This window comes from Myodes glareolus, chromosome 25, assembly GCF_982192425.1.
Source record: "Myodes glareolus chromosome 25, mMyoGla1.1, whole genome shotgun sequence".
NCBI lineage: Eukaryota > Metazoa > Chordata > Mammalia > Rodentia > Cricetidae > Myodes > Myodes glareolus.
In genome coordinates, this window is record NC_142050.1 from 20,182,347 (window position 1) to 20,205,344 (window position 22,998).

At 43.8% G+C, this 22,998-nt stretch overlaps 1 protein-coding gene across 1 annotated transcript in view; it reads right to left on the bottom strand.

Annotated features, from left to right (window-relative positions):
* The window catches only part of Fam3c (FAM3 metabolism regulating signaling molecule C), a 42,801-nt gene that overhangs the window by 12,850 nt on the left and 6,953 nt on the right, over positions 1 to 22,998 (bottom strand). The window contains exons 2-6 of the mRNA XM_085683779.2: positions 17,111 to 17,164; positions 12,458 to 12,562; positions 6,260 to 6,289; positions 5,187 to 5,310; positions 80 to 138 (exon numbers count right to left, since the gene is read on the bottom strand). Coding sequence (XP_085539905.1) covers positions 80 to 138; positions 5,187 to 5,310; positions 6,260 to 6,289; positions 12,458 to 12,562; positions 17,111 to 17,123 — 331 coding nt within the window. The 5' untranslated portion in view covers positions 17,124 to 17,164. The remainder of the gene's footprint in view (positions 1 to 79; positions 139 to 5,186; positions 5,311 to 6,259; positions 6,290 to 12,457; positions 12,563 to 17,110; positions 17,165 to 22,998) is intronic.

A 22,998-nucleotide genomic window follows, 5' to 3' on the forward strand; every position in this document is an offset into this window, starting at 1 on the left:
TGGTGCCAAGGGTAAATTTTAGTGCGGGGCATACATACACCCACTGATTACATCAATAAAGTACAATAATTATTCTTACCATTTACCAAGGCAACATTTATTCCTCTTCCAACATTGTTTTTGACACCGCTCATCAAACTAGAGGAAAAGAAGTCAAGACAAACTCATTAGAATTAGATAGTATATGAACACATGTCACACAAATATAATGCAAAATATTATACACATAGCAAACACTCAGCTCAGCAAAGTAAAAACTTACTATATAAAGACAGCCTTAGTTGGATCAACTATAACGTTAACTCAAATAATACTTCATAAAGTCAAAAACTACACATAAAGGTACACTGGCGCCAGAGAGAGCTCAATGGTTAAGGACACATACCACTTATACAGAGACCCAACGCTCCCAACCTCCTCTAACTCCAGCTACAGGGATCTGATGTCTCCGGCTGCCACCAACGCCTGCACTCCCGTGCACACACCCAGGCACACAAAAATAAAAGGAAAGCCTTTTAAATAAAAGCATTATGGCTCAACGACAGTGTTACTGCTCTGCCTCACTCTGTGCAGTGCTACCTGAGATATCCTTTAAGACATGGGCACTACCGGGCTTGATCCCCACCACTCGCAAGGAGCCAAACACACCCTCTCTTCCCCACCTCCACAGGGTCACTGTGACACCGTGACATGAAATGGAGCCGCATTCTATATGGACACTTTCAAGTCTGAAGCTGGAGGAGTAATGGACAACGGTCATGCCCATGTCACCTCACTGTGAACATTTTCCTATCTTCCTACTGATTATTAACAGAAACTTTCTCTGCATGCAAAAAGAAGGCTGTTCTTGCTGATTACCTCACCATAGCCATGAACGGGCTGCCTGAGATTACCGACGTCGCTGCACCCAACAGATCGTAATGACAGATGACGGTGGGGTGGGGGACACAGTGGCAACCAGCATCATTGCGGTCTACAGACCATAGTGCCAGAAGACCACAGTGGCACACTGGCTTCCTGCTATCAGTTTATTTTATTGACCATTAAACCAAAATTTATAGGTAGTGTTTAATTAATAGAATTAAATGTAGTAGCAACGCCCTCAGCAGTGTGTGCTGGAAGAGGGGCACTGTGTGCACATTAGTACACTGCAAATTTTCCTGATAAAACATGTAACACACAATTTTGCAAAAAACCACACAATACTTTATCATACATTCCTCATAGCCAACTAAGTCACACAGGTGTCAACTGATTCCCACCAAACTCATACCTAGAACTGAGCTGTGGTTGCAGGGAATATAATTGTAACAGTTGCACCAAAGAACAAACTGTCTTTGTTCACAAAGACAGAAGGGAAACCATTGGCTATAACAGAATCAACTACATAATGATGGCAATAAATTCATTGTAAATATAAGGATATAGGTAATAGAAAGTAAAAGAGTAAAAATATCTTTATACAAACAACCCACAAAGGAAATACAAATAATCATCAATCGATTTTAAAAACAACAGAAGATTGGGTGGACATTTCTCTATGGCAAATTTAAAGAATGTAAGACATTATAAACAACTAGGGAGGCACAAATCATGGACTCAATGAGCTACAACTTCACTCCTATTAGATGCGTAGGCAAACAGAGGACCCAGGACTTCACACACTTTTGGTACAAAGGTCAACTGATGATGTCACTTTGGAAAAACAATCGGACAATTCCTTAAAAAGCCAGACAGCTATCAGAAAGAAAAGTCCATTCAGTACAAGTAGAGAGTGAAAACACATCCACATAAAATCTGCAGAGAAATATTTCAGAAACACTGCTCTTGATAGTTAGAGAGTAGAAATAACTCATACATCTACCAACTGATAGAGGGCAAAGCAAATGAGGCATATCTGTAATAGGAAATCATTCATCTGTGAAAAGAATTAACGTGATACGTGCTACAAGCTGGATGAACCTTGAAAACATTACGCCAAGCAAAAAAGCCAGTTCCTGAAGACCACAGATAACACATCTATGAAACATCACAAACAAGCCAGTCTGCAGGGACAGAAGCAGACAAGGTGATTTAGGCCTTGGTATGGAATAGAATGGAAATGAACAGGGGCCAGAGTCAAAGGGTATAGCTTCTTTTAGAAGTGTGGCAAGGTTCTATGCTGGGCCCGCAATCCCAGTGTTCTAGAGACAGGGGGTAAGGACAGCCAAAAGGGAATGAAGGACGGAAGAAAAAGCCTAAAATGACTATGGCACAGTTTATACACAACAATGAATCACACAACAAACCAGTGACTACACAGTGCAGACGAGGAAAGTGCAGGCATATCAGCTGCATACCCCAGCTGTTTAAACAAAAGGATTTGCCGTGAGCACACACAGAAGACGGACTAAGTGTCACCACAGGATTACTGGCTGGGCTGCACCAGGAAGATGAGGAGCGTTCCAGACTCTACGGAAGCACATTAGACAAGTAAATTCCATCAGTGGTCAAAAAAGGAATGGTTTCTGCTAATGGGTTGGTTAAAAGTTGGAGTTGAAAGTCAAACTCCAGTGACTTTCCAAGTAGAGATCATCTTGGAACACACTTTCCTATTTCAATCAACTTAAGTTCATCACAGAGCAAAGAATGGAAGGCAGCAAGAAGCACACTGCCACAGGCTTCCCACAAGAGGGCAGCAACCTACCAGGTTTTAAACAGATCAAACCGGGGAAACTTGCAATCAATGAAAAACTGCCAAAGAAACCAAACACATCAAAAGCAGACACAGCAATTAAAATAAAGAATACTTTATTCTTTATAACTGGGAAGGCCCCCTGGCCAATCACATACCTTCAGCAAAAACACCCTAAAGGAAACGACATAAACACTGTACATTTTCATATACAGCTCTGCTTCCCATACCCGCCACCAGCTCCAACTACCCTAAACATCTTGGAGGGAGCTGAGCAGTGAAAATACTCAACAGCTCTGGCTCTCCACAGCGATGACAAATAACAAATACACAACAGGGAGCAAAATTCGCCCTGCCGTTCACAGCAATCTAGAGCGATTATCTATCTCCACGGCGAGCTCCTGGACTCAGATGGGGTGCAAGGACACACGTATTTTTATTATGCACCTGCACATTTTGTAGAGTAGATAGACAGGCATAAAATAAAAATTATGAGTAGAGCCACCATGTCAACTAGCGATGGCTTTATTCTACTACACGAGTCATTTTATATACCTGCGAAATTCGCTTTTCAATACAAATGCGATCGTAACACAGTAAGTAGGAAAACTTTCTCAGCACACTTAGAAAATGACCTCAATCCTTTATCTGCATTGCTCAGAAGTTCTCGTATGGTCTAGCTCACTCCCTTCTAGAACTTTCCTCCCCTCTGGCCTGAGCATGTGCCCCCTGTCTGGGATATTCAGACATTTCTGCTCTGCCTCTGGCTGTCTCCTGATCCCTAGGTTCTTAGACCACACTCGGGGTCTTAGAACCAATCCACAACACCCAATCTAAAGCCAGACCCTTTCCCCTCACTTCCAATACCCCACTCACTGGACTCAGTCCCTCCAGCATCCCTTTGGAGATCCCTGGCCAGTTATGAAGCCCTTCCTCGAGGACCATTGTCATGTTTTGAAGCCTAATTATAAAATTTTATCAATTATTAATCTTTTATGGAAAAAGTAGAATGATTGTTGAAATGCAGCTGATAGATGGGCAACCACAATTTGGGGGGGGGGGGGTCAAACTACTGCGCAGGACAAATCCTACATGACATGCCCACCATGCTAGAACTAAAGAATCTGGCTCCCAGCCTGGCACACTTATGCTGAGCCCTACTCCCAAGAAGCATTTATCTTCTATTTATCTTCTAAAGTGTGGTTGGAAAGCAGTGTTTAGAAGGGTTTGATCCCTTCCTTGCATTCAACTCCATGCTTCAAAGAGACGGAGTAGGCGTCAGACAATGGTCCTGGGTGAGGTATTCCACACGAACCTTCATCCCATTATTCAGTCTCAGACATGGACTCTTCAGTAAAGCAAGGGAGAAAGAACTGTCTTTAAAAACCCAGAAACTTCCTAAACCCACATGCTTTGTGGTGTTAATAAGCAGACCGGGTACTGAAAAGTCAGAAGGCAGCTGATTTGGCAGTGGCTGCCCATTAGTCTGGGGGGAAAGAACGGGAATGGACAGAGTTAAGTGAGCATCAGTTTTGCAGGAAGCTGTTGCCCCATGTGGCTAATTCTTCCGTAGTTCACTGCAAATTTAACTTAAGAGTTCTGCTTGAGATTCATGCATAAGAAGCTGGAGAAAAGGCCCAGTCTCTGCTGTGTGACTGTACATCATTTTCATCTTCGGTCTACACAGCCAGAGAGCATATCCATTATTAAAAGAGCTCATGTCCCGAGTTTCCTGAGCAATCAGATGAAAAGCAACTAAAGGCGGGGTTTCAGTTTCAGAGTAGAAACTTGTGGCAAGGCAGGGTGACAAACCTACACGCATCCTGTGTAAAAAACACCACCACCAGGGAGCCACTCAGCTCAACCCAGAGCAGTCTGAGTGCAACAAGCCCGCCGTGACCGCCAGGTCATTTCACACCTCAGGAAGCGAAAGGCACGGGCCTATAATGTGACAGTCATTGCTCTGGGAAAGCTGTCAACTGAACTTTGTTCTGACCAAGTATTTTTTATGTGGGATTTGTGGTCAAGAGCCCTGTGGAGAGCCTGGCGCGGGTGGTAATCACCTTTAATCCCAGCACTCGGGAGGCAGAAGCAGGCAGGTATCTGGTGAGCTCGACACCAGCCTGGTCTACACATTGAGTTATAGGGCAGGCAAGGCTATCTGGAGAAACCATGCTCAAAAACAAACAAAGCAAAACAAAACCAAAAACCAAAAACAACAACAAAAATCCCCAAAGAAACCAAAATAAGAGCCCCCAGGAGCCACTGAGCCCTTGAAATACTTCAACTATGTATGAAGAAATTTTTTGAAATAAATTGAAATGAATCAGTTTTTTTCTTAGTATTTAAAAATCAAAATGAAGCAGCCACATTTATCCTTACACAAAGTCAAATAAAAAGCAGGTTTCTTGGTCGTACAATAATAAAAGCATTTCAGAAGCGCCATCTCTCACAAGCCCACCAGCTGTCACTCAATACAAGCCCTTCGCGTCCTGAGCCATCCAATACTCACACGTTGTCTTCTAGGCAGATCTTGGGCCCCACGACGTTGGCTGCTCCGCTGGCCATTTTAAAAGCAAAATGCTTCTCAGGACATGCTTTTGAGATGCCACATTTGTACCTGGGAGGCTTTGTAGCTTCAGGGAGAACAGAAATAGATTTGAGATTCCTTCAGAAAATGAACTAATAGAATTTCATAACCAGTTTGTTTTAGATTGCAATCAATACATACAAATATATATTTTATATCATTAAGGGATACTTAGTTAGGGGCTAGAGGGACAACTTGGCAATTAGGAGCACTGGCTGCTTTTCCAGAGGACCCAGGTTTAATTCCCAGTGTCCACATGGTGGCTCATATCACCTGTAACTATAGTTCCAAGGGATCAGATGCCCTTTCCTAGGCTCCCTGAGCACAACACATGTAATGTACATATGTACATGCAAAGCATCATACATATGAAAAATAATATAACAAGAGCAATACACATATTTAAAAATAAATACACAATTTTTAAATCTCTAGAGCTATCCCCCCCCAAGGGTATCAAAAAGCCAAGCAAGGAAGAAAGGCAGGCAAGCCCCCTGAAATGAAAAGACACAAGAACGTAACTCAGACCCTCCTGGGGAATGAGCCAACTATTGAGAGAAATGGATTTTGCCATATGATCCTGCTGAGCAAGGCAGATCTTATTTAATCATCCTCAAAGTTATCTTTACATTTCTGGGTGCCTGGGGCTTTTTAATTGCTCCTATGCATGCCTAGTACATCAAAATCAGGATTAGTAAAAAGCTCGGTCCTCCCATCCATCCAGCTACAAGCTGCAGCTGGGTCTCCTATTCAGTCTCACGGGCTGTGCTCACACCTCAAGGGTGCAACCCAAACACAGAGTAAACACCCATTGGCAGTGAAGAACCTATGATACGAGGCCGTCCAACAAATGGCAGTTGATAATTTTAAAACTCAACTTCTCTCCAGGGTTTGTTCACACAAACTGCCCACGTTGCCTGCACACAAGCCCTTAAAGGGCCACACACTGCGGTACTACATGGAGCACCCATAATCCACCAAGCTGAGGGACTTACGGCGGGTGGCTGGGTCCAGCACAGATCGAGCTAAGAAGAGAAACAATTAACATCATTAGAAAACACAGGCCCATTGGAAACTCTCTACTTCAAACATAGTAAAGCTTCTAATAAGTCAAGGAAATATACGTTCGGAAGACTGCCAATACCAATACCAATACCACTTCAGAGAAGCAGTACTTTCTGTTAATTCATTATGGGCAAGTGTGTGCTGAAACCATGAAGAGTAATGCTTTATTATGGAAAGATCATTTTAAACTTTGGGGGCTCTTTTGGAGGGAGTGAGACAGGTTTCTCTGTGTAGTCCTGGCTGTCCTGGAACTCGTGCTATAGACCAGGCTGGCCTTGAACTGACAAAGATCCACCTGCCTCTGCCTTCTGAGTGAGTGCTCGTAATATTAAAGGTATGCGCCACCTGGTTCATTTTATACTTTATATATATATATTGCTTAATTATTTACTACAAACCCTACTCAGAAAGTTAGTCTGAGAGACTAACTTTTTAAAAGGTATGTTTTAAAGAACATACCTTTAAAAGACTAAGTGGATGGGGGCTAGGATGGGGGGGAAGGGTGGGGCAGGAGGAGGGGAGTGGGAACAGAGAGGGACAGCTATGTAAAATGGTAAAATATTATATTAAAAAAGATCTTAATAAAAAAAGAAAAAAGATGACTAACTGTGTTGGTGAACAATACCGTAATCAAATGCTGCTGGGCAGGGCTAGGCTGGGTACCCACACAGTCCTAGAGAATGTGCACAAATCTATCTTGGGGTTTGGTGAAGATTTGGGAGACCAAGAAGAGGAGGAAGGATGAATGTTGGGGAAATCTGGGTTTCTCCACAACAGAAGTGTGGAGTATATATTAAGAAGGCCTATGGGAAAAAAAAAAAAATCAGTGCTGTTCCTGAGAGTTTCTTATTTCATTAGTTCAAGGAAGGGAAAAGGTCAGCTCCTAACACCCACACTGGGTCTCAACCGTCCTCCTTCCCAACCACACTCTGTGCTCTGTAACCGCACCAGTGTCTGATTCCGGTCCAAGGGATTTTAACCCAGACCATCCAAGCGCACTGAAAGCTGGCCTCTGCTTTGACTAATAAGCACACAGTGTGATGGGTGCTGGCCAGCTGTCTAACTATAAATAGTCGCTTAGTCTGTACTTCTGTACTATTTCTGATAACTATGAATTTCCTGTAACCCCACTATTCAAATTATGGAACAGGAAGTCGAAGCTGAAAGAGAAGATCGAGATGGTTAAAGGGAAGGGACCAAGCCAGCAGCTTCAGGACTCAGTAGGGCACTTAAGAGATCATCCTGCCCCGTTAATCACACAACTATAACATAGGGAAGGAGAAATGCATGAAACATAGCCGAGGGAGCCTTCCCCATCTCTAGACCCTAAGGACACAGGTGGTTCCCATGCAAAGAGAGATTTGCGCAAGCAAATAACAAAAGGGAAAAGAGGAGGGGAGGAGGGAGCATAGATTCAGGCACTGGGTTTTCCGTGGCTCATTTGTTCCATTTCCTTATACAATTACAGAGATTTGATCCAATACTTTCACTTTTTTAAATGGGGAAACTAAACCCCAGGGCAGCATCAGCGACATGAAGACTAGAAATTCTCAACTTCAGTCTGTCTTTTAAAAAGCAAACGGTGGGCAGTGGTGGCGCACGCCTTTATTCCCAGCACGTGGGAGGCAGAGGCAGGTGGATCTCTGCGAGTTCGAGGCCAGCCTGGTCTACAGAGTGAGTTCCAGGACAGTCAGTCAGGGCTGCACAGAGAAACCCTGATTCAAACACAAGAACATAAAGAATCAAAGGGAAAAAAAAAAACTAAATTAATTAATCAATAATTAAAGAAAGAGTGTATCATCTGTCTATATCATGAGAAAGGAACACTGTGAAAATCAGGAATTTAGTCTCCCTGACCGGTGCGAGGCTGATTAAGTGACATCTTCCCTGATCTGTGGTAATGACAGCGGGAGACAGTGGGATCTGGACAGGGCTGGCACAGCACCACCCATTCCTACGTGCCAGCTGTGCCAAGCACGCCTGGGTGGTCTCTGCCACGGTCATCATGTGTCACAGAGATAAGGACACTGAGGACAGAGCACTTAACTGGTATGTGTTAGGTCGTAAGTATAATTGGTGGAGGTAGCTTTTAGTTTATTTTTCATTTTTCAAGCCACTTACTATGTGTATGCATGTGTGTGTATGTGTGCATACAGGCCATGAGACACATGTGCAGACCTCAGAGGACAACCTGCAGGAGCCAGTTCTTCCTTCCACCATGTGGACCCCAGGGACTGAACTAACGTAGTCAGGCTTGACGGTGAGCGTGTTTACTTGTGGAGCCATTGACCAGTCCACAGTTGGCTTTTTAAAACCATCTCATGTAGCATCCGGGCCACTGTACCACTTCCAAAGATGACTATACAAGCAAAAAGCACCAATCACTCCCAGAGCAGAACAGAAAGCCAGGTTAGGGACCTTTCAGAATCTGACCAGAGGCTCAAGTCTGAGTCTATCTAGAAAGACCCTGCTGACGTCATGGAGGATTACAAACAAACAAACAAACAATAAAGCCAGTTTTGTGGGAGGAAAATGTGAGAGGTGTTCACTGGACTTTCTAAAACAGACAAATACAGAGCTTCTAAGGAAACAACACAGACAAGGCTTAGGCTGGATGCAAAGGCAAGAATCAGGATGCTGGCTTAGCTCTGCAAGGACCTGCATTCACTCACAGGAAGAAATGATCAAAACACTTTCTCTGAACTCAAGACCTTTGGAACTATGTAAGGAGGTGTGTGTGTGTGTGTGTGTGTGTGTACACCAGGGATGGCTTCTACCCACCATGTCTTAAGATACTTGGTGAAGACATAAGAGGAACAATATGGAGGCCAGCTAGAAATAAGACCTGGGAGTAAGACAGAAACTGGAGTATGAGCGAACGGATAAGAACATCCAGGAAAGAAAGAATCTGAGGACATCAACATTCAAGTACTGACCAAGACAAGAAACTTAGAGCCTTGAGTGATGAACAGAGAGGCAAAGGCTGAGGGACTCTACAAAACGGTAAAATCAGGGCTGGGGAGTAATCTCAAGTAATCTATGCATATACTACTAACCAAGGGCTTAAATAGCCAAGTGTAAGAATCAACAAGCCCGCAGCAGTCACTGCAGCAGTATCTGCAGAGATAATCTGAACTGCGTTCAGCCCTGCACTGGCTGAGTGTCCCTGCTGAAAACTAACACCGCATTAGAGCGCAGCCAGGAGCAAGACTGGCAGAGTGTGTGCAAGTCTCCATCCTGCCCTGCCCATGACAATTCACAGTTCCCCAGATGTTACTCACGGGTGGAAGCCAGACAGGTATCTAGGGTCTCTGGATGGTATGTCTTACAGAGTGTCACTCTAGAATTCCTTCGAGATTAAGTCTTTTTAAAAAATAAGAGTGCCTCTGTGTGTTTGGGAGTGGGGTGTGCTGGGCTGGGGACTGAAATCTGGGTGTGCTAGGGAAGCACCTAGCATTCTACCAGTGGGCTACGTCCCCATGCTAAAATACTGCTTAGGGTTTAGACTGTTTTAGTTGTTCTTCTTTGCCTTTTGTCTTTTAAATTTTATAGTATTCTTTTAAATCACAACCTATCTTGGTATTTTAAATTATTAACTGTGGGCAAATTTTTCATTCTTCCTGTGTAGAAATGTCTGTTTTGCTTTTCTAAAACAATACACTATAAAAAGCCTGAGTCAACGAGCCAGTTATCCCAACATTCAGGAGGCAGGGGCAGGCAGATATCTGAGTTCGAGGCCACCCTGGTCTACAGAGTGAGTTCAGGATAGCCACGGTTACACAGATAACCGCTTATTTCAAAAAACAAGCAAACAAAAAAGCCTGAGTCAAAATGACCTGTCCAAGGAGTGGGTCTCTGATTCTTGTGCCTTCTTTGGACTGTTTCCCTTCTCTTGGTTTGCGTTGTCAAACTTCGAGGAGATGGGTTTTGTTTTATCTTATTATCTTTTATTTTATCATGTTTGGCTATTATCTCTTAGATATTAGTTCTTTTCTAAGGAGAGACAGAAAAGCGTGGATCTGGGTGGGAGGGGAGACAGAGAAACTGGGAGGAGCAGAGGGAGGGGAAAGTGTCGTCAAGATATATTGTGTGAGGAAAGAATATTTTCAACACATAGGGGGAGAAAAGGATCTGTTCAAGCTACCAAGTTCTCCCAAAATGAAGTTGAAAAACTGACTTCCGAATGAACTGCAGCTAACCACACAGGTAACTAGAGACCAGGTCCCTGAAGCTATACTCTATGGATTCAACCTGATGACCTTTGCCAATTTAAATTGGATGTTAAATAAATGGTTAAGAGAACTAACATATTCCAACAAAAAAAATAAAACAAGCCCGCGTTAATATTTTCACCAGTTCAATCTAGACTGGAATCCAGCAAATAACATTTTATAGAGCTTCCCGCGATGGCTGAGGGTCTCCAGGAGAGATCCGGTATCGATTTTATATAGTGTGAGATAAATATAGTCAGTTCCATTTCAATATATGAACCTTAGGTTCTATTTTTCACCCTCCTAATAACATACTTAAGGTCACAGATGTAGTTCAGTGCTATAGTACTTGTCTGGCACTTCACAAAGCACCGGGCTTTGACTACCAGTGCCTCAAAGGGAAAGAAACTGGAGGGTGGGCATTGTGGTGGTGCACACTTGTAATCCTTGCACTTGCGGACTAGGGTGAGGCAGGAGGATCACAAGTTGGCAGACACGGCTGCACAGTGAATTCTGAAACAGCCTACTGTGTCACAGGAAAACCCTGGTACACTTCCAGAACAGAAACATCTGAAAATCAGTAAGACAGAGAAGTATCTAGAATGAGCATTAAATATAACCGGTTCCACTTTATTAACTGAAGGGTTTTGTTTAAAACTACTAAGAATGTAGCACAATGGTAGAACACTTGTCTAGCATGTGCAGGGCCGTGAAAGGAAATCCCCAGCATTGAAAAACGTAATTTGAGTTAACGTACCTTATACGGGTACATTTACAACATAAAAACACCAAATAATGGGCAAAAATGAAAATCACAGAGAAAAGAAAAAGAACGTTAAAAGCCAACATGTATAACATATTTCTCTGACTCTTATAAGCTAGATAAGGGTCCATTTCTAGCAGCTAACTCAAAGAAAGAAACAATTTAAACACACTAGTATGGTGTTTTCCAGAGGGAGCTCTTAAGAGTCGTGATTAATGCTTCTCATTGCCATGTACCAAAGAGTCACTAAAGATGTTTAAAGTGTCAGACGGAAAACTGATTGTTTCATACAAGCTTTATCCTTACACATGCTATGTTTTTTAGAATATTGTAATGAGTGACATTTACTCACATAATAATTCTTTTTCTACACAGACAAAGCAGCAGTGAATTCATGCTAAGAACTTACACAATTTAAGAATCTGGGCCTGGGGAGATGGCTCCCAGGGGGAAGAGCACTGGCTGCCCTTTGTGACTACCCAGGTTCTATTCACAGCACACACACAAGCTCACAACTGCCTGCAACTCAAGTTCCAAGGAATCCGATGCCCTCTTCTGTCCTCTGAGGGCACCAAGCATGTACAAGGTCCATAGACATACATGCAGGCAAAATACCCATATACATAAAATAATAAAATAAAATAAAAACTTTTTAAAAGAATGAAGTTCTAGCTGGACAGTGGGGGCACATGTGTGCCTCCTGAATACTCAGCCCTATACAGGACACATGTACCCACCCTCTTTAAAGCTAGGAGAACACCATGGAAGAGGGAACAGAAAGAATTTAAGGGGCTGGGGCTGAAAGTGCTGTTTCCCAGACATAACATGGCTGCGGCTCTCAAGAAATCCCATCAGCTGTGATTACGAGCACAAGACGGTGCCTGTCAACATCCCATCGTGGATGGGGAGGAGTCTGCAAGATAATACTCCTCCCTGAGCAGCCACTGGAAATTAACTGCTACAGTAGAAGGGGGAGCCATTTTCTTCAGGGGTGTAGGTGCCCATGCTCCAGTAAACAACCCTAAACTCACACCCATGTGAGTAAGCCTGAACTGAAGGAGTTGAAAAACACAAAGACGTGAAACTAGAAGGGACGTGTGGAGCCAATGGGAGCAGAAGTGGGAGGGACATAAAAGGGTGGGGGTGAAACTTACCAAATAGATTTCCTAAACTTGCATCCATTTTAATTTCAAATACTTGAGAAATAACATAAAATGTCAATAGAAATACTGCAACAGCCACCACCAACTTTGCAGCGCCTAGAAAAAAAGGCAGAAGTAACTCAGCATGGTTTTATAAGACAACAGAATTCCTGCTACACAAACACTATGCTTCTACAAAAGCATGAGGACGAATACAGTCCTGTTTTATAATCTCTAGATCTTACTGTTACTGGAGTTACAATGACCGTATGATACCCCCCAATCACAGGACTCTCAGACACAAGCCAAAGCGACTGGTGGGTAAGAGGTTTACCTTCCACTAGCTGCTGGCTGACCACAGGTGTCCCAGAGAGTGGAGCACCACCAGCAGACCTAGGAGACTATACCTAGGAGACTACATGCTCCTAATCCTTTCCAGATCCCCTCTGGGTGTTGGGACCTGTGAACCCCCCAGGTCCTGAATTCCTGGTAAGCAACTTGTAATGCTTGCAGCTGCTCTGAGCAGGAGACCCTCAGGAGTTCCTGATGGCAGGGGAGTGGTTTCTGGTTGGTTTGGTTGGGGCGTGGCTATCAGTTAAGGATCCCTGTATAAGTTGCCCCTGGACACAATAAAGGGGGCATTCCTGTTTCAAGGATGAACCGTGCCTCTTTCTGTGTGTCTTTGTATGTTACAATCACCAGCCCCTTGCCCGTTTCACCAACTGTATGGTGGCACAAAGGCGGGTGTGGTGCGCCACATCTGGGGATGACGCAAAACACTAAACTTGGAGATGCCAAGGCCAGGACACCCGGGAAATACTGAGTTGAAATGAAATACTGCAAGCTTACTATCCTATCACCAACTCATCACCTGGAGCTCTCTGACCCCAAGGGGAACTGCAAACATTTCCTAGTTTAAGCCAGGACTTTGCCCCCGGAGGACAGCTGACATAGTGACTGGCTATGTGATAAGCTCTGTGGGAGCGCACCCCTCAACTGTAGACTTTGTATCTTTATGATGTCCTCACGGCCACATCTGCTTAGTATTAATCATCTCTGACTCCTTTCTCCTAGGCATCCAGTCTAAGAAACAAACCACCAAGGGCAAGAAGGAAAGGGAACAATGGCAGAGTCACGGTCTCCCTCTCCATCTCTGGATTTCACCCACATGATGGGTTTCTTAACAGCACTAGCTAATTCATGTCTACACAAGCTTAATGACCGCTCCTACTAATAGTCCAGGTTTAATCTCTCCTGATATGAAACAGATAGACAGAATCAGCAAATATCTAACCTTAAAGAGAGGGGGAAAAAAAAATCCCAGAGACGATTACAGATTCACCAGTCGTTGCACAAGAACCAGAATTCAAGTCTGCCTCCCAAAAACCTAGTGGCCTGTACAGTATATCATTCTAAATGACACATTCTTCAGGGGAAGGGGGGCGATGACAAACTCAACATAGTAGGTAAGGAAGAATTAAAAAGGAAATTCTCTAATCTCATAGACCCCAAGGAATAGTCTACATCCTCAGAGGGGAGGGCCAGAAAGAGACGGAAGATGCATGGAAAGCCTGAGAAGGCTGAACCCAGAGTCTCTTCAGCACTAGAGATTCTCTCTATTCATAGGTACATGTGAGGAGATGACAAGAAAAATCTCTGCACCTTCCTTCCAACCTGGCTGTGAATCTAGAACCGCTCTAAAAAGCAAAGCCCTAAGGAACTCTACTAGTACAAGAACCAAGTGGCAATGAGGACAGCCAACGAATCCCTCCTCACCTCCATCGCCTCCTCCTTCCGTCCAAAGGTTGCTTCCTGACCTTTACAGCAACTACTAGCTGGCTACCTACAATTTTAGCATAGAAGGGCAAAATTTCATTTGGTTTGAAGCTCCTTCTCCCAAGGGTGTCTCGTAGAAAGCATGTTCTCAATACATATATGCTCAACAGAGGAATGACAGCAGGGGGCACACAGTGTTCTCATCATGGAAGACTGAGCCAGGAGGCTTGAAGGGGACAAACCGCATGGTGGTCTCTATTTTCCAGCAGTCGTGGGCAGGTGTAAGAGGGGATAAACCCTCACTGTCCTCTAAAACAGAGAAATGAGACTTGCCTTGTTCTTGCATATAGGGTCTTATCAGCGGTGGGGGGGGGGGTCTTTTCTTTCATAAGATTTGCATAAATTATGTATGCTATTTTGCCTGTGTATGCCTGGTGCCCATGGAAGTCAGGAGACAGTGTCACATCCCCTGAACTAGTTACACACTGAAGGTTGTGAGTCACTGTGTGGGTATTGGGAACTGAGCCTCCTGGGTCCTCTGCAGAAAGAACACAGAGAAGTGCTCAAACCCTCTGGTCCACCTCTCTAGCCCCCGCCCTGTCTTAGACCAGGACCTGTTCATTTACACTGGAATGGAACAAGGAAGAAACAGACACTCCAAGAAACAGAAGTCAGCAGCAGAGACACATGTAGTCTCTACAGTGGGAGAGTGCAGGAGCCTGCCACAGAATACGGTCTCTAGGGTTGGTCCCAAAGTCCAATGCCAGCCTCGGAGGGGATCACCACATCGCACGATGCCAGCCTTGGAGGGGATTACCTATCGCACCAATGCCAGCCTTGGAGGGGATTACCTATCGCACCAATACCAACCTCGGAGGAGATAACCACATCGCACAATGCCAGCCTTGGAGGGGATTACCTATCGCACCAATACCAACCTCGGAGGAGATAACCACATCGCACAATGCCAGCCTTGGAGGGGATTACCTAGCGCACCAATACCAACCTCAGAGGAGATAACCACATCGCACAATGCCAGCCTTGGAGGGGATTACCTATCGCACCAATGCCAGCCTTGGAGGGGATTACCTATCGCACCAATACCAGCCTTGGAGGGGATTACCTATCGCACCAATACCAGCCTTGGAGGAGATAACCACATCGCACAATGCCAGCCTTGGAGGGGATTACCTATCACACCAATACCAGCCTTGAAGGAGATAACCACATCGCACAATGCCAGCCTTGGAGGGGATTACCTATCGCACCAATACCAGCCTTGGAGGAGATAACCACATCGCACAATGCCAGCCTTGGAGAGGATTACCTAGCGCACCACAACTCCCAGTTCTGGCATGGTGTGTCATTCCTCTTCCTTCAGTCACTGACAGCACTGCTTTGAGTTTATTCCTACGTTTATAAACTAAAGATCATTACATTTCAGGCTACGTGAGCAGCAGATACTATTAATTTGGGAGATACTAATTAGTTCAGAGCCGTGAACTAACAATAACTAATCTTCCTTATTTGCCCACTAAAGGCAGCACCCCCAACCCAGATATATGCCAGGAAAGGACAAACATAAAAACTAGATGGCAAAGTTAATTTTCCTGAAAATGAATTTAGAATTATGTGCAAAACAAGGACTTGCTTCAGTTACCACATTTAAATACCGCTTTTAAAAATCCTCAGGAGACCACAGTTATACATTGTCCTGTTGACCCCAAGAAGATCCAGAAATATAAAGCAAAGACAACAAGAATCCCACGTTTTAAAAACAAGCAAGCTCTTGGCTTCTGGAATCTTCTTCCTGCACAAGTGTAACTTCACAGCAAAGAGAGTTCAATTTTTCAAATTTCTACAAAAGCATTGTAGCAAGCATTGGTTAATTTGGTTTTAGTAGTCTCGGTGTTCGATCAGCTCTGTTTGAGTCTATACAACTGTAAGCAAACTAAGAAGAGGGATTTTTTTGTCCACTTGCTTCGGCTTCTGGCATTCTGAGAGATGACTCCATGAAAATACTTCTAAGAAAATGACAATTAAAAATAAGACTAATTATCTCGATTATGGAGGAACAACCTGTTTTCTCTTGCCACGAGGATTTAGTGGAATTCCTCAAAGCAATGTGCCTTTAGGGGTGGGGAAGCAATGGCTGGAGGCCGCAGAGCAGAAGCACATCTGTTTTCACTTTCAGATTGGGAAAGGTGAACTGGTTCTTATGGGTCCACCCTCTAAAGATGCTTACCAATGCTTATATTAGTACTATGGCCGTCTAGCAAGGACTTTAAGTGTATATAACACGCTACTTCAGACTGCCGTTCATGTTCTGGATTTATACGCAGACTAAGAATTCAAAGCCAAACCACACTTTAGTAAATTCTCCCTTGACTGCACACAGGAAAGAGTTCTATTTTAGAATTCCTTTTTTCTTGATGGCCAGATTTAGCAGGAAAAAAAGTTAGTCTCTTTGCATTTTCAAAATCATTCTTATTTGAGTATTTTATATGTACTGTTAGACATAAAAATAAACATTAATGTTTGGAATAATTTCAGTAAGAGGTTTATCTACAAAAATCCATGTAATGCGTACGTGAGATTTGTTGACTACGTAAAACAAGAAAGGCTAAGCATGATTTAACTTACTGTAGCCTGGTACTTAACTTTCACAAACATTACATGACGGCACCTTTACATAATCTCTGAGGCAGGAAGACAGCTCGAACCAGCTTAGACTGGGAAGCAAGACCCACCACAAAAGGAGGATTGGGGAGAGAAGGATGAAGAAGAATCAATGAATTATGAACCCCCTCCTTGAGTCACTACTGAACAAACAAGTTATAAATTAAATTATAAAATAAAAAAGTATTTTCACTGGATTAAATATCTTACCTGCTATCCTCATGTTTGCTTATCTAGCCTATGGCACTTCTCAGAAATAAGGTCCTAATGGCAAAAGAAAAAGATAAACATCATGAATTAGACAATGAATATTTCTCTTTAGATTGTTTATTTTAGAATGTATACAGGAAGCCAATTAAGTATATACCATGATATGTCTAAGTATTTATTCTATGAATACCAATGATTAATGAGAAAACTCTTTATTACTGGCCACTTCTTCCACTGGGCCATTAAAAAAAATAGTTAAAAAGAGCTGCCTTGCTTGCGTCTCCCACTGGCCGTGTCCTTTGCTCCCGTTGCACCCCTGCCTACACATAACTATTATGCTCAGAGATTACACATCCTTCAGGAGCTCACTACATTTAGATTCAAACACTGGTTAGCATATCGTATCACACTGAAGTTTCCACAAGACTTCACACAAAAGGGGAGGCAGGGAGCCCTTTGGCTGCTCAAGAGAACTCTGTCCAACAGGTCATAAATCCTCTTTGGGCTTGCAGGGAAACTGAACTCTGCATTCACAACACACACACACACACACACACACACACACACACACGCCCTTCCCTGCCCTTTCATATGCCAAAAGAATTCCACTCCTATCTGAGTGTGGCCTAGGAAAATGTCTTTGAAAATGTGATAAGCAGTTGGGTACCAGACACCTGCTGTTCTACTTCAGCTTCTGTTCCAGGGGGAGACCACACCTGCATAATTACAGTCAGCAGCAGCCCGCTTGCTCCTGCCAGCAATTCTGCTCCTGAGCTCATCACCGACAGCGGCTCATGGCAGCAACTGTATTTGTGAATACAATTGTTTTCCATTTAAATATCGTAGGGAATTAACATTTAGGAAAATTTCTATATTAAAATCCCATCAAAGTGCCTCAGTCATTAACACATCTTTACTTGATTTCCTTAATTAACTTTCCTGCTTCTTTAATGATGCAAAAGTGTAAATCCGAAGAGCAGGAGTATTGAGAGAGATTTGAGGGCAACGTATGGCATGTGTTTATGATGTGCTAATTCTAAACCAAGCCTGGCTGTTTAGAGAGCATCTGAGGACTTATTACAATCTAGGGCAGTGGAAGAAACAGCTCATGAAGACTTCAGGCAATCGAGTTCAGAGGCAATGAACACAACACTGAAGGAATAAAAAGGCCTGGGCTAAAAGCTCAGAATGCTAATCTGCGCACTTAGAAAGAGGTAGAGATACAGAAAGCAGAATTGCCAAAACTAGAATATTAGTAATTAAGAATATTCTTGAACATGTAAATATTCAAGACAGGATACTGAAGAAATTCATCGTTCCAAAGCGTAAAGCTAGATCAAAACAAGTCTTGGCGTTTTAGATAGACAAAGATGCTAAACCTGAAGGTCAATGCAAGGAGGGCCACACTGCCCCTGAGAGGAGCAGTGGCCTAGAGAAAAGGGGAGCCTAAAGCAGGAACTAGGAGGGGCCAACCCCACTTATCTGGCTGTCCTTGCTTCAACACTTCCTTTAACCCAACAACAGGACTTTGTCCAATTTAATACAATTTTGTTACTCAAAATTGGGCTGCTATGTGAATATGGAGAACCTATCTAGAATTCATCAAAACAAGAACCAACAGTAATAAAAGCGCAAATCTTTCTTCCGGAGAAATGAAGTCTAAATGAAGTCTAAATTACAATACTGTCCTGTATTGAAGAAACAGGTCAGAAAAACAGTTATCAAGAAGGGCTGTTTTTCCGATCTCTTCCCACCAGCTCTCCAGCTGCCCTGGGTATTGGGGTGGCCTTACAAGGGAGGAAGAGGGGTTTGTCTGCTGACCTGGGAAGAGCAGGGACACTCACAAACAAAGCCTGTTCCATTTCTCCTCCGGCACACTGATGTACTCATGTATACCAGTTTGTGAACAAATACCATGTCAATCAAATTGGCTTTTACAAATTGATCTGGGAATTGAGGATCTCTGCTGCAAACTAGTCACTCCAGAGATTTGACAGTTTGTCAAACTGACTTAAGTTTGAGTGTTGGAAATGCCACTACCACCTCAAGACAAAAATAATGCAAGAAAACATGCATACAAATAAATAATGTAGCAAACTACTAAAAATAAAATTAATCCAGCCAAAAGAAAATATGAGATTGAAATGAAATTTATACCCTGGCAATGCTGAAGCAAACATGGGCTGCCCGTATACGGCGGTTCTGTTGAACTTGTCCATAATGGGTTTCATGGTCTAAGTTGATGAGGACGACTGACCAGGTCTCTTCCTCTGTAAGAACAACTACTCTTAACCCCTGAGCTACCTTTCGAGCCCCCCGGGGAGCAGGAGCTTTTCAAGAGATTTACAAAAACACCTGTCTGTGACTGGGAATTGCATGCGGCCACCTGACAGGGCCACAGGCTGTCTGTAAGCAAGCACCATTCAGGGTGTGCTGGAAGGACCTCCCTGGATGGTTAGCAATCGAATCTAGAACGAGGGAAGCAAAGTGCCTTCCTCAGTGGGGCTCCTATCCAGGCCCCCTGGGTGCTAATAAGTACCTCCTTGTATCTGTGAGCGACCATAGTTCCTGACCCCAAACCATTAGGCAGGGAGTAAGAACTATCTAGTTATTTCTTAGTCTAGATAACTTCCCCCTTGCAAGAGACAGAAACCTAATCTACCTTTCGGTGTTGATGCTAGCTACAAATAACTCTTCTGTGCAGCTTTGTCTGATAGAAGATCCTCCTCAGGCCTGAGGATGCGGCAGAGGCCAAGATGAATGGGTCGGGGGGAACCCCATACAGTCTACTGGCACTAGTTCATTTCCTTTTTGTCAACCACATTTCCACACATGAAGGTCCATGCTTCAGTCATGACTATGTTATTAATTCTCACAAAACCCCAGGACAGGGCCCCGAAGGCTTCCACAAGGCCCAATGCTGGGGCTCCTGGGGTACGGGTACAACAAAAGATGGCCGAGAACTCTGTCTCTGCTTCCCACACCACAGCCTCTACATCTGTTCGCCAGCGTAGATTCTAACAGCCTCTAATGCCGTGAATATTACGTATAAACCACTCAGATTACTAGAGCCTCAGGGAGGGGTTGCAGAGGTCCCAGTTTATAACTGGTCCAGCAGACCCGCATGTAAAACAGCAGCCTGGACTTGTAAATGGCATCTGAAGTGGGGGAGGTAGTCTAGAAACTAAGCCCTCAACCCAGGAGACCTGACACTGTCTCCAAGCAGATGGGAGGACACCCACCTGGAAACTGTTGCAAAACTCATTTTTTGGCAGGAACTCCCAATACTTTCTGAGGACACATCTTTTGCATTTATCCTGGAATCTGAGTAGAGGAAGAAACACTGCTTTTTCTAATAGGGGGACGATGCGCTCTGCCTGTCTTTACACTGGGAGAATGGTGCATAAGCAGGTTGCACCACCAGCTCTGCTGGACTGCTAATGACAACATCCCAGTACAAAACCTGGATCTCTCAGCCTCTGGAACGGTGTGAGCCCATTTCTTCCAACAAACGGCAACATATGTACAATAAATCATACAGCTACAGAAATGTATATGGCTTATTGCACAGAATAATACATACATTTCTTTTTATACACATACATATATACGTATATGCACATATCTATCACCTACACATCAGTTAGTTTTTCAATCTTGGACTGATGATCAGGAGGTAAGAAAACCAAGTTTTCACCCTCTGAGCATTACTACGCAAGAGAAAAAGAGGTTGGTACTGAGAGCAGAAGGAGCTACATCTAGAGGAGTCACTAGGGTAAGCTGCTCTGTCAACGACACACAGAAGTGCACCGTTAAAGACAAGCGGCCCAGTACTCAGGAGGCAGAGGCAAGCAGATCTCTGATCTTCACAGAGAGTTCTAGGACAACTAGAGCTAAAGAGTGAGATCCTATCTCAAAAAGAAAGGCAGAGAGAGAGGGGAAAAAAGGAAACACACACACACTGCAATACCATACAGCATCATACATGTGACTACTGCCAGGTAAAAGTCCAGAGACTTTCTATGTAAAAGGACCAGGCAGAACCAAACCAAGAATAAGCTTTGGCTTCAAAGGCCACAATTTCTATCCCAACTCTAGACCCATATCTAGATGAGATGAAGATGGACGTTCCAACTGCATTGTGGCTTTGGGTTTTTATTGTTTTTGAAATAGGGTCTTACCTTATAGCCCTGGCTGGCCTAAAACTTACTATGTAGACCAGGTTGACCTTGAATTAAACAGATCTGCCTGGCTCTATCTCCCAGGTGCACCACCAGATCTGATGTAACTGTGTTTTAATAAAACTTTATGGACAACAAAATATTAAAATTTTATTTTTCAACCTACTCTGAAAAATGATCCTGACCAGAAGACGACACAGGATTGATGTAGGAGGGTCTTCTATCTATCTGTTGCTTTCACTGGTTAATTAATAAAGAAAACTGCTTGGCCTGATAGGTCAGAACATAGGTAGGCGGGGAAGACAGAACAGAATTGTGGGAAAAAGAAAGCAGAGGCAGGCAGACGCCATGGCTCTCCTCTCCGAGATGGACGTGGGTTAGAATCTTTCCCGGTAGCCACAACCTCGTGGTGCTACACAGATTATTAGAAATGGGTTAGATCAATATGTAAGAGTTAGTCAATAAGAGGCTACAGATAATGGGCCAGGCAGTGTTTAAATGAATACAGTTTGTGTGTTGTTATTTCGGGTGTAAAGCTAGTCAAGCGGGAGCCGGGCGGGATGAAAAGCAGGCCTGCTCACCTCATCACTACACAGGATTGGGCATCTGATTAGCTGAGCCTCAAGAAATACATTTTTTTTTAATTAGAGAGAAATAAAACGGAAGACTGAAAAACTTCCATAATGGTACCTGAGTAGTTGACCATTTTTGCTAGATTATTTGGAGAATAATCCAAGTATAATCTGCTTCTGCAGATCATCTCAGAAGACAAGCCTGCTGCAGGAAAAGTGTTGACCAAGTTCTGTGCTCGATCAGACATTTTTCAGCATGGGCCCCCATGAGAAGCAGAACAAATCCCCTTCAAATGAAAACAACTCTACTTCCTACAGCGGGAGCGACATGCTCGCAACAAAGGCAACGATGAGTCTGGACTTGGTCCCGTTTCAAAACCCATTGCTGGAGACAGAAAGACATGGACAGAAGTGGTTACCCAATTCTATGTCCCTGATGATATGATCATGCTCACAGGAAGGAGGTGACAGCACTCTTCTTACGTGGGTACTGATGTGGGATCATTTTGGCGACAGGCTTTTAAAAAGAGTGAGTACCTTTGTGCCTGATGCTTGGCCAGTTTTTATAATTTCGCTCTTAAATACATTTCCTAGTCTGGGGAGATGGTTCAATGGCTAAAGCACTTGCTGCCGAGTCAGGAGGACAGGGGCCTGGATCCCCGGAACCCACAGAGTGCCAGATGGATCTCTGCCAGGCCAGACACAGGTTTGAAACAGAACAAACGAAAGAAGGCAGGTAAGAAGACTGTGCTCATTGGAGAGGAATATCAACATTCAAAAAGTCAGGATGAGAGAGAGGTGGGGGTGCACACATCTAAACCCAGTACTTGAGAGGCAGAGGAAGGCAGATCTCTCAATGCAAGTGCTGTCTGGCCTGCAGAGTGAGTTCCAGGACAGCCAGGGCTACACAGAAACCCTGTGTCCCCCAAACAAACAAATAAATATTTCTAAAAATTCAGTACGAGGACTGGGGCTCATAAGCAGGGTCAGCAGTGCCTGTCCACCATGCACTAAACCCTGGGTCTGATCCCCAAACATCACAAAAACTAGATACCATGATGCATGCCTACCACCTCAGCATTCAGGAGGCCGAGAGCTGTGGTGGTTTGAGTAAGAAGGGCCCCCAGAGGCTCAT